The sequence below is a fragment of the Antedon mediterranea genome, chromosome 11, assembly GCF_964355755.1.
Source record: "Antedon mediterranea chromosome 11, ecAntMedi1.1, whole genome shotgun sequence".
Classification (NCBI taxonomy): Eukaryota; Metazoa; Echinodermata; class Crinoidea; order Comatulida; family Antedonidae; genus Antedon; species Antedon mediterranea.
The window spans coordinates 14144410-14156989 of NC_092680.1; the positions used below are offsets into that span (position 1 = coordinate 14144410).

Below are 12580 nucleotides of genomic sequence, written 5' to 3' on the forward strand. Positions count from 1 at the left end.
TCACGTCACGTAGACGGACGTCAGTTGATGTTTGTTTTTTTTTTCTTCTCTATGATTTCAACGCGTTACAAGCTCATCACCTTCATAAGTACTTTGTTTAAACTTTTTAGGCCTAGGAGGCCTACATTTCTATAGGCAATATTTTAGATATATCTATTAAATAATTGTAAGATAATTAGTGCCATGTCTAGGCCACTACATTTTAAATATCGCAAAATAGCTTGATTTCGGAATTTCATTGCACAATAGAAGCAAAAGGTTTTTGCTCCCAAAGTAAACCCATCACGTGAATTCATTCACGAAACGGAACACATCTTCGATCGATGACAAACAATGCCGTGCAACGAAGCGTAACCAACAGAAATAACATAGCGTTTTCAAGGGATTTCAGGACACCATGTTAATTAAACAATCGCAACTCTTGTACGGAGGATCGTATGAGAAAATAAATTACTGTAAAATGTTCTTAAAAGATCGGCCTACATCACTGTGTAATTGAAAAAATTTGAAAAATTGTTTTCACTACTTTAAAATCCATCGAAAAAAACACCACAGTGTATTAAAGCATAGTCGTGTTTCACCGACGTTTTTTCGCGGTGCAGTCGCGGTATAAAACGTTAAAATTAAGCTAAAATAGTGGGCAAGTAAAAAAATGATGAGGGCAACCAAAATCCAAAACCTACTTGCCCGAAGGGCAACCAAATATTTTAGGATTCTGCGAGCCCTGGCATTTATTATTTACCATTATACAGGATTTCACAATAAGGTATAAATGTGTACCGCAAAATGTAAAACAGTTTTCACTATTACGATATTGTTCCATATTTCTATCTTAGGAATATATTAGATATATAAGAGTTTTAAAACAAAATTTCTGATTCATCGGTAGATTTTCAACTCAATTTCAATTGTACGCGGTCAAAGTAATTTCTGGGTTCACGATGAGTTTACAGGTTCACCTTGCAACTACCTGGTTTCAGTTAAGTTGGTCATTAGTGGCTATAGCTATTTTAGTTTTTTGTTTATTTTCGGATCGGACCGCGCGTGTGAAGGTACAGTAGTTAAAAAATAAATCCCGATAGCCGAGTTTTATTGAGTAAGCTGGCAGGAATAACTGTAGGCTATCTGTGTCCCATTAGGGCCCATATTGCAAGCCGTCTAAAACACCTTCCTTCTTGGGCCGAAACGGCCTACACTGTCGCGGAAGTTAGTTTCAAAAGATGTTTAAATTAAATAATGTATTATGATGGTATTTATTTGAATAAACGCCTCCCCAATAAAACATCACTTTGAATAATAATCGCCTACACCCACCTACCCAACTATCTAATGAACGCCCATCCACATTAATTATACACACAATATTATATATACTATTTATAATAGAATTCATTACACTGTTAACTATAATTTACCAAGCATTTGTTATAATTTTTTACCACTTTTCATATCTATTAGAGGATTTTATTTGATTATAAATGTTACGATATTATTAAAACTAAAAAATCCCTCGAATAAGCATCTCCCTCAAATGAACTCTGCCTCCCCACCTCCGCCCTATAAAACAATAAACACTATACTTTAAAATGTTATTAATCATCTAAGTATGGGGCGCCATAAGCAGCAAAAGTGTGTTGCTGAAAAATGTATGTGTACATTTAAAATGTGTGCGTGTGTAATTGCAAAATGTATTTGTAAACCTAAAAATGTGTGTGTATTTGTAAAATGCATGTTTGTAATTGTAAAACGTAGTTGTACATTTGTAAAATGTAGTTGTACACTTTTAAAATGTAGTTGTACACTTTTAAAATGTAGTTGAAACAAGGAATGTACACTTGTAACGCTTGGTTAGAGATCTCTAATCAAGCGTGAAGACCATACCATTTCTCGAAAGGGGTTTATCGTCTAGAATGGCTAGATGACCGGCGGCCTGCCACCGCCTGCGAATAACCTCTACGCACCCTCATGGTATTCAGCAAGTGAGACGAGCATGCACCACATGTTTGGATGGAATCTGGAATGCATACCCATACTTCTTTTAATCGTTGATTAGGGCTATCTATACTATAGTCAACTGTCAGTGTCATCCTATTGTTGAGGTAGGCAGGCCTACACAGTACAGTATGTAAAGTAGCCCATTCCTTAGAGCTGTAAACCAGTATAGGGCCTACTAGGCCTAGCCTAGCCTAGTACAGCTACAACAGTACAGGGCCTAGCTAGCGTAGCTAGTCTACTAGTAGGCCAAGAGGCATACATAGGCCTATTATATAGGTGCCGCCTAGGCCTAACTAGGCAAACCGCATAAACTAGCTAAATGCCTACATCACGCAGCTTAAGTGTCAGCGTTTACTGTACCTGTCATCAATTTAAAAAAGGATTTATTTGTTTATACATTTTATAAGGGTCAGACGTGAGCCTACTTATGAGGCCTACTTAAAGCCTAAATCCAAGATTTGCTATTCATGATATAGTTAGTTAACACATTTGGAGTTGATAACAGCAGTAGGGCTGGTGTTAGGCTAGCCAAACCTGCAGGGTATGGCCTAGCCTAGTAGTAGCCCAGCTAGTTGTAAGCTAGCCCTACTAGACCTGGGTAAAACAATCAATATTTTACTACTGAAATAACAAAATGCGATATTCTATTCTTCTTCTTGTAATGTAGAATAATCCTTTAAAATATATCTAAACTAGAGGGTACTCCGAGAGTACAAACCTCCGCCTACTGTAAAATTCCCCTACATAAAATTCCCTCCGAAAATGGTTTTTTTTTTACATTTTTTTTATTAGTTCTAAGTGTAAATAGGCTAACTGCACACTACAAAGTTGTGGATGAGAGTTTGGTGTAATGGTTATGTATCCAGCCTCTCACAGTTAAGGTCCCTGGTTCAAATCCCGCTGAGAGTTTTTTTTATTTTTATATATTTTTTTTTTCGTCCGAGCTTTTGGGGCATAGACCATTGTGTCCAAATTTGGTGAGAATCGGATAAAAACTGTGGCCTTCAGGCTGTTCACAGACACAAACACACCCACACACGCGCACCCACGCACCCAACAGGGGTGAAAACATAACCTCCTTGGCGGAGGTAACAAAATATGAGCTTCACCACTAGTACTGTGTAGTAGGATAGTTAATTCAGTACTGTATCTGTATTGATGAATTTAATTATTAATAATAATTTGTTTTGTTTCAGATAACTACTGTAAAAATAAAACCATGGCATCGCTTTCAACAACTGATATAGATAATTTAACCAAATCCCTACTATCAAATGACAATTTTTTAACAATCATTCAGAATGTAACTCCAAATGCTCAACCTCAAGCACATAGAAATACTACAAGAAGACCACACCAAGATCTAAATAGTGAAATGAATAGTTTATTTACCACACCATCAACAAGATCAAGAAATACCACCAGAAGAAGAACACAAGATAATTCAAGGTCTCGTTCATGCTCTAATTCTAGGCAAAACCAAAATTACTTCTACTTAAAAGAAGTCATTTTATTGGATACATCACAAAGCGATCAAATACCCAGGGCAAATTACTATGGAAAACTAGATGAAAAAGGTTAGTTATTTATTATGATTATTATCCTAATCTACTATGTATTTCAGTTTTTTTATTCAATACTAATAAAAACAAGGCCAACAGCCATAAGTCGCGTGCTAAAACGCATAGTGATACCGGACCAACAGACAGACCGACCGACCGACATAGTGAACTATAGAGTTGCGTACACGCAACTAAAAATATTGTTTCTTACCAATTTTTGTTTCAGAAACTTTTTTGGCACATTCACTTAAAAAAATGTATTTATAGTCTAAACATTTAGGTAATGAACTTTTTTAAACAAAATTCCTCAATTCATGAATAAATATATAAAAAGTATAGAACAGTGTCTTGAGTAAAAAATAAATTGATTTTTTTTTTCAATCTTTTGAAAGTTGATAAACATTTTCAAGGTTCAACATGGCCTATTTTTGTTTTTGTCTACATGAGAAATCATATTTACTGATTATGTATCATGAAATTTACTTTTAACACTACAGGTCATGTTTATCATCATGTTGAACTAGAACAATGCATGACAGCAAAAGAAGTTTACAAAAAATTGGAAAATATGTTTTCAGATATATTGGAAATTGAAAGTGATCCGAATAAGTAAGTTCTTTTGATTTATTTAAATTTAAAATAAAGTACTGTAACTGTAGTGAAAACTAAAATGTTAAATTTAGTTTACAAGCAATGTTTGATTTGCAAAAAAATATTTTGAATAAGTTTTTGCTCAGCGAAAGTGGGATTCTGATTGGTTACAAGCATGACTGATTCATAGAAACAATATTCCAGCTTCCTTTTCATCTTCAAAAGATTAAACAAAATGCCTTGCAAAATCTTAACTTTGAGCTTTCAATATAATGTGATAGTACCAACATAAGAAGTTTGTTAACCTGTGTGCAATGATATGATGTACAGTTAAGATCAGAATAATTTTTGATTGGTCATTACAATATACACACCAGTACATATTCTGAATGTTTTTAATAAATAACTATAATAATAAATGAACTGTACCTTGATATTTAGGTGCTGAGCGTTTTAAGTCAGAAAAAAAAGAATGCCTTGTGTACAGCTTTCACCTCCCTTCAGTAAATAACATAACATTTTGTCATCTACATTTTATAAATTATATCTTCTAGGTTTGAGTTTATGATTGGAATGGGTTCACGATTAACTAAACTACGTTTAACTGATGATCAAGAAAGGAATGCACAGCTTTTGCATCGTTTATATGGAAACAAGAGGGTGTACTTGTTGCCTTCCCGAGATATTGTTAGTACAACTAACAGTAACATTAGTGACTATTTATTACCTCTTAGTCCTACATCTGATGCAAAAGAAAGTGATACTGAAGCATAAGAGATGGCCTTCAGTATACAGAACTTATGCCATTCATTGAAAGATGCAATGAAATGTGTTCTATTTTCCTAATGAAACATGTGGATATGACACCCGAGTTGATGGTAGACATAGTAGAGTGGGATACTCTGGAGAATGTTCATAAAGAGAAAGAGTGGTTACGGGAAGCAATTAATGAGATGTCGTGCCAAGAATTAACATGTATGCTAAAATTTTGTACCAGCTTTACACAGTTCTTTTCTCAAACCAAAAATGTTGTTGATAGCTGATCTTATTCAATTGTTATGTTTCTTTGAATGCTTGAGCATTCAGACTTTAGACAATTTAGTTTTTATTGTAGCAATGATAGCTTTAAAATGTTAGTACTGTAATTAAGTGCTAACATGTTTAATACAATAATGACATTCAGTTTTGTTATTGTTAATATGTTTTTATTGTTTTAATCAAGCTTAATTCAAAGTCTTAATTCCAATTTAAAAAAAAATATTTTGCAATTAGTGGCTACATTTTTTTTTTACAATTTTTGTTTAATATTATTGTTGGGAAACACAATCATAAAGTTATTTTTATCACATACAGTGGTAGTTATATTTTGAACACCAGTTTTAACATAGTTACATGAATGTTTTAATGATGGAGGGTTTTATTTTTAAATCACATTTAAATAATTATATAATATTGAGAGTTTTTTTCCCTAAAAATCATATTATGAATTGCTCATTTATGTCAGACTTCAATACTTGATTTGTATGTATAGAAATTGATTTTCTACTACATCTTAAATGTATAAAGATAATTTCATGTTAAATATCTTCAATGCTTGTTACTTTCATTCATTTAATACCATGTACCACATTTTTTTTTTCTTGTACTTTTATACTTGAAATTCATATAAACTATACTTTGGTAATGTTTGGGTTACTTATAAACCAAAGGATTCATTTCTATTTAAAAAAAAAATTTGGTTTAGAATAAAAGAACAGCCTCTATAATAAGCTATTTCTTTGCACTTATGGGTATGTTAAATAATTCCACAGAAATTTTACTTAACACGCTTCTTGTTGTTATTAGATTAAAAACTGATTTTATAACGTATTTATAGTATGGTACCTTCATGGAGTTTTGCATACTTTTTAAAGTTTGTGATTGTATTTAAAACAACTAAACACTGCATTAAAAGTATTTTTGAGTCTGTCTTATTTTGTTGTTTGTTTGAACTTATTGAAAGTATACCGCTGCAAAAACAATGTCACAAAGGTCAATTTTTTCAATGCCCGACAACTCCCAGTTCACTCAGCTGTAAAATGAGTACCTGGTTGAAAATACTAGGGAGAAAAAAGGCGGCGTGGAAAGGAACTGGCCACCCTACCACATAATGCCGAGGCTTAGTACAATGAGCTCCTAACAGCTCATTCCCCTACGTTCAGAGAACACGGGACTCACCTTTACTTTACCTTTACACTATTTTGTGTAACAATTATCTCAAAAAGTTCACTCATCTGTGACGTAATTTATACGCAATTTTGTGAAATCACATTATCGATCATATCTCAATATTACTTGTAATCACATGTCAATAAAATTCACTATACATAAACTGCATGTCAAGGGTAAAAAGAATAGCAAATAAAATAAAAATTAATAGTGAAATTGCGCGTTAAAAATTTAAAAAGCTCAAAATTACATTCACCAAATTTGAGTCTATTCCGACTTTAAATAACGCTATACGAGCAGGTTAAAAAATGACAAAATGCGCACATTAATTGCACAAAAGTGTCAAAAACGGTAAAAAATAAGGCCTTATAATATATAAATATAACTCTTCAGAATGGACGCTTACCCCCATTTTTTTTAACTGATTATGGAAGCCAATGAGTTGGAGGAGTTATGAATGCATCATGTACATATTAGACGTACAAAATTATATGTCATCATTTGGCCACATAAATAAAAAAATTGGATTTTTTTCGTTTCATCTTAGACAATCATATTGAACAGAGGGCATCTCGCTTATCTGTGATCGATTTTCTTTTAATTTTTAATATATTCTACCTCAACCAATTATGTTACTCATGAGTTGCCAACATTTCCATTTAGATGATTTCATCATGTCTAAAAATTTAAATAACGCTGATTACGTAATTTCACCTACAACGGATATTTGAATACCTTGCAGCTCTTCTGAAATAAAGTTGACCTTGATTTTTATAACTTATTATGAGAGCTTGTAAAATGTAGATATGAATTTATTTAAAAATTAGGTCTATCGGATGTTGTAACGTTATCATATGGCCAGTTGAAGTTAAAAAGTAGTTTTTTCATCTCTTTCGTCAAAGTTATACAAATTTTAAAGAGCGCGCACCACGCTTCTACGTGCCAAATTTTCTTCCAATTGTTATATTTTATTACTCAATTCATTATCTTTCGATATTGTTATCCACAAGTTTATTTTGATAATGTTATCAATGCCAAAAAATTAGAACATGATGTGTGTCCGTAATTTCACCAATACTACACGGTATATAGATATACAGTATATACTGTACTTAATGTATATGGCATATAATATACACAACTCAGCACTATATAAGCGTATAATAGGAAGGCATACATCAACATTTTCCGATCGTATGTTCGCATACGTGCATGTTTAAAAAATATTAATGTCCATAAAATTATAAAAATGATCAACAATAATTCGTCAAAGTTAAATTAATTTCTAGTTTTTTTTATATCTATATTGAAAATTTGTTTAGAAACAATAAAAATCAATTTGTGGGTAATAGGGGCAGACGCAGGGGTGTTGCCTGGGCAATTCCTTCTTTCTGCAAATTTCAATATTTTTTTCTGGAGTGTTGTTTAGGCAACACTGTTTATACAGTTTATAGTGGATAAATGAAAATAAATTTTGCTAATTGTGGTTTTACTGACTTATTTAGCATTTATTTCAAAATAATACAATTAAACCTTTTGCTCAAAATATTTATAGCAGCAGCCTCTTATTTTTTGTTTAGCTTTTTAAAATTATGATTTGATAATAAATAATTTGTACTCATTATAATTGCTAATTAAATTTAATTAATTAATTTCCGGCCATCTAGTGGTGTAATTAAAAAAAATTTGCATCGCTCCTCTTTGGGCCAAATATGTGGTTTTGCGGCTGGACTCTTCTTGGCCAACACCCTTAAAATAGTCCTCTGCGACCACCCTTGCCTGTTAAAATTGCATGTTGCAAATCTAGCCAAAATACAATCGATTTTAAATAGCTTGGATCAGCTCTGTATTTGTTTTGCATTGGGAAATCTGTAACATTCACAACAAATATAGTTTTTACTAAAAAAAAAATCATGTCATTCAAATTTTGTTAATATAAATTTATTTATGGATAAGTTTCTAGCCACAGTACAATTGAGTTTAGATGAGCTCAGCTCTACCTTTTGTTTGAAGGCTCTGTGTTTACTGTACGTTATTAATATAGCTATCATAAAAATTTGAGTTTTTACACCAAAAAACTGTTAAAAATCATGTTACTGTATTTATTTAAATAAACACCTGAGGATTGTTATGAGTACAAAGCACTATCCAATCGTATGCTACACCTCAAACAATATAAATTATAATATAAAATAAAACTAAACAATAGATTAAAGCAACAACAAAAAATTTATTTACAGTTAAAATGTTTCATGAGTACAGAAAAAAGCTGCTTAATATAACATTGGAGAGCTGTCGCAAATATGTTGAAAATAATAAAGAATGTTCTTTTGGAATATCTTGCCATACACAGAGACAATTATTATAATAAATATTAGAAAAACTAACTCTCTCGTCCATAGAAAGTAAATTTAAATTACCCATTGCACAAAGTTGTATTTGTGCTACAGTAGTATTATATTTTTTCAAAAAAGAAAACCAGACTCTAGTGGTCCTACGGAAACCGGTGAAAAGTCTCATTAGAATCAATGTTTGTTAATTTCTAGGGTTGTTTACTATCACTGATCGGAGATAGTTACTAAATGGTTGTTTAGGGGTTTACATCATGCCTTCCACTATATGAACTAAATTGACATAAATGTCTATACACTGGTCAACATCTGCTTTATTAGCACCTAGTGCATATGATTTAATAAATTGTTCTTGGTTGTTGGTTAATGGCAATTGTATATATGGAACAACAATCTGTTCATTATTGTTGTCATCAACAGCTTGTGGCCCATCTTCATCAATTCCATTGTGAATTAGATCTTGATATTCTTCAGGATTGGTAAATGCATAAGCATTTAATCCCATATGCCAAAGTTGATTCGGTGAAAGATTATGTTCGCTACTCATGGGATGGTCATTCCAATTGCCTTCCATCTCTCTTAATGAATCATTAATGAGACTTAAAAATACCGAATGAAGGCAATAAATATGAATCTGGTTTAAGGGATCAAGAATTCCCAAATTTTCCATGTAGTTAAATATACCTTGAAATTGTTTAACAGTTCGTTTGACATCCAGCCACAGCCTTTCAATTCTTTGATTGTGAACTGATGAACCTGTTATATGGCTGCCACGATTTAAGCCTCTATTGCTTAACATAAAGCGAGCCACCAATACATTCTCGCCTCCTTTATCAGATCTGACTCGTGATGGTAAACCATGCTGTCCAACAGCTTCTTGAAATAGCTGAAGAACACTCTCTGCTTTGTTATTTGTGCAACATCTAAGATAAACAATCTTGCGTGAATATCCATCAATGCCTCCTAATATGACAAAGTTCCAGCAAATTAACTTATGATGGCCATCGATGTGCCTGTAAAACAAAACAAATTGGCTACTCTCTTGAATCATGCATAATAAACTTTTTGTACTGACGTACATTGTTAATGTTACATGTGTATATTTTCTTATCAATTATATGTACAGTACCTCAACAATAATTCATGCAAATAAGTATTATGGGCAACTTATTATTCACATCTTAAAAAAGTTCATACTTTTTTTTAAATCTGCTAAATATACTGTATTTATTATTGTTAGTAAAAACATCTACCGTATACTGTAATCCGTCATAAACTATTTGGACTTGCAACATTGTAAACTCTTCTTATAACAGATCTGGTTCGCCTTAATGATCTATTGATTGGGTCAACCTCCATTATAGCATCCCGAATTAGACTTCTCTGAACATGTATACGCCTTCTTCTTAATCCACCAATAATTAATGTTTCTCCAGCATCAGGCAATAAAATCAATATTCTTCATTTAAAAGCTGATCTCTTGAAATATTTGAATAGTAGTTTCTAGTAGAGTTAGGCTGGGAAACGAGCAAACCATATAATCTTCTTCTTCTTCGAAGTGTATCAACAGAAATCGCTAATTGATGTGCAACAATTTTCCAACTATGAAATATTTCAAATAGTTCTTCAATATTCTCTTTATTAACTATAATCCTTGGCCGCCCATTAGATGTTTGTTCAGTTTGATGCGATGCAAACTACCTATGATGATCATGATTTCCGTTTATTCTTTCATCATATGAGGCAAAAATAGAATTTAATTCAGTAGAAAGTATAACAAATTGTTCAATGGTATCTAGAGGAACATCACTCTCTTGTAACCTTCTTAAAACAATATTAAATAAAATGTTTAAATTCTCAATCCTAAGATGCCAGTTTTCAAGCACATTAATATTGTCAGATATAAGACCTCTTTGCGCCTGGCATAAAGTTCCTGGTAATTCTCTGATAATTTGCAGCAAATCCATGGTAAATGCCTGTTCTGAAATAAAAATATGTACAAATTAATTCTTAAAATTTGATTTGAAATAAGAATTATTATTAGCTAGCTAGCCTAGGGCCTTTAGTACGCCTACAGGGAACATTTTCGCCAGTGTAGCGTAGCAAAAAGCTATACAAAACAACCTTATTGCTACACATTTTGAAAATTGTGTAGCAAAAAATACAATACAAAACTATGTTTCTCGACTTAAAAATCAGTTTGATTAGCAATATTGCTAAACAACATTTTTAAATGAAAATTTTCCCTGGCCTACTAGTACTACTACTAGGCCCGAGTCTATGGTCTCCAGGGAGGCTATATTTATTATAGGCTAGTACTAGCCTACTAGGGCCTATACGCCTAGAAGGCTAGTAGTAGAAGGACTAGGGCCTAGTAGTCTAGGCCTGCCTACTATAGCTAACTATGCCTAGCTAGTAAAGACCTAGCCTATAGGCCTGCTAGGTAGGCAAGAGGTAGGCCTAGCCTAGCTAGCTTAGTAGTTAGTGGGCATAAGCCTATAGAGGTCTTTGGTTAGTTTAGTAGGCTCCTTGATTGAGAGCTAGCCTATATAGGCCTAGGCCTAGCCCTATTTAGGCCCAGGGCTTTAGGCCTACTGGCTAGTAGGCTTAGGCCTAGCTAGCCTAGCCTAGGTTTAGGCCCGGGCCCTACTTCTACTATACTACACAGGCTAGGCCTCTATAGGCCTAGTATAGCCTAGCTAGGCTAGTAGTAGTAGGCCTAGTTACTCCCGTTACTAGGCCTAGGCCTAGGCCTAGTAGGCTAGCTGTTTCATTCTTTTCTTTTAATAACGGAATTGGGTCTTTATTTATAGGCGCGAGGTCTAGCCTAAACTAAATATTGTATTGTTATACATACCTACCACCCTTAGTGATTTAGTATAGTCCGGCCTAGGCCTAGTTATTATATAATTTAGTAGACGACCGACAACAGTGTTTCGCCGTCGCTTTTCAATATAATCAAAACTCCCAAAACGCCAATGCTATAACGATAAAAAGGAAATAAATATACCATCGGCGGCCGGCCGCCGGTCAGATAGCCATTTTCCATGGTATACCCCTCTCGAGAAATGGTATGGTCTTCACGCTTGATTAGAGATCTCTAACCAAGCGTTACAAGTATACATTCCTTGTTACAACTACATTTTAAAAGTGTACAACTACATTTTAAAAGTGTACAACTACATTTTAAAAGTGTACAACTACATTTTACAAATGTACAACTACGTTTTACAATTACAAACATGCATTTTACAAATACACACACATTTTTAGGTTTACAAATACATTTTGCAATTACACACACACACATTTTAAATGTACACATACATTTTTCAGCTACACACTTTTGCTGCTTATGGCGCCCCATATCTAAGACACTGTGAAACAGAGTAGGTTTAGTTTTTCGAATGTCAAGCATTTTCAATAATGGTAACCGACAGAAAACGTACAAGGAGAACGTCCTTCTAAAACCTTTTTACCCGAGTCATTATCATTCCGAGAACCTTCGTTTACACTTCCTAGAGGGGAGCGAGCAAACTAGAAGTCTAACCCTCTAGTTAGACGTAATTGTTGTTGAATATTTGATATAAATTGTTAAGTTGTTCCATACTTTTGCAACTCCAACGATTATTTAATTTAATAGTCATAGTGGGGTATTATATATCTGTTATATAGAGGACATTGACAACTTTAGCCTTATATTTACAATTTACAATCCTGTGAGAAGTGACAATTTTAGAAAATTGTGTACAAACAACAATTTATGCACACATATTTAAAAAAAAATTATTTAAAGAATTTAATTTTTAGTGGCAGCCATTTTGAAATCCAAGATGGCCGACAGATTATCGCTTTACATAGTTAGGATTGTAT

At 33.1% G+C, this 12580-nt stretch overlaps 2 protein-coding genes across 3 annotated transcripts; one reads left to right on the forward strand and one right to left on the reverse strand.

Annotated features, from left to right (window-relative positions):
* Positions 1–1166: 1166 nt before the first annotated feature.
* Positions 1167–5275, forward strand: LOC140062444 (uncharacterized). Its single transcript, XM_072108667.1, has 4 exons — positions 1167–2099; positions 3192–3572; positions 4055–4166; positions 4703–5275. Exons 2-4 carry the CDS (start codon positions 3215–3217, stop codon positions 4920–4922), a joined length of 690 nt encoding a protein of 229 aa, XP_071964768.1. The 5' UTR covers positions 1167–2099; positions 3192–3214; the 3' UTR covers positions 4923–5275.
* A 2446-nt stretch (positions 5276–7721) lies between these two features.
* Positions 7722–12063, reverse strand: LOC140062381 (uncharacterized). 2 transcript variants are annotated; one of them, XM_072108574.1, is made up of 3 exons: positions 11565–12063; positions 9961–10688; positions 7722–9720 (listed from the first exon to the last, which is right to left on the reverse strand). In XM_072108574.1, exons 2-3 carry the CDS (start codon positions 9978–9980, stop codon positions 8955–8957), a joined length of 786 nt encoding a protein of 261 aa, XP_071964675.1. In that variant the 5' UTR covers positions 9981–10688; positions 11565–12063; the 3' UTR covers positions 7722–8954. The 2 variants fall into 2 exon arrangements, with proteins under 2 accessions (XP_071964675.1, XP_071964673.1); XM_072108572.1 differs by lacking the exon at positions 11565–12063 and having other exon boundaries at positions 9961–10750.
* Positions 12064–12580: the final 517 nt, after the last annotated feature.

Bases quoted from the DNA above. Each gene is read 5' to 3' on its own strand.
- LOC140062444 (XM_072108667.1), top strand. From the start codon at position 3,215: ATGGCATCGCTTTCAACAACTGATATAGATAATTTAACCAAATCCCTA. The intron at 3,573-4,054 runs GTTAGTTATTTA...TTAACACTACAG, and splicing joins TGGAAAACTAGATGAAAAAG to GTCATGTTTATCATCATGTT. The intron at 4,167-4,702 runs GTAAGTTCTTTT...TATATCTTCTAG, and splicing joins ATTGAAAGTGATCCGAATAA to GTTTGAGTTTATGATTGGAA.
- LOC140062381 (XM_072108574.1), bottom strand. From the start codon at position 9,980: ATGACGGATTACAGTATACG. The intron at 9,721-9,960 runs GTAGATGTTTTT...TTTGTTTTACAG, and splicing joins ATGACGGATTACAGTATACG to GCACATCGATGGCCATCATA.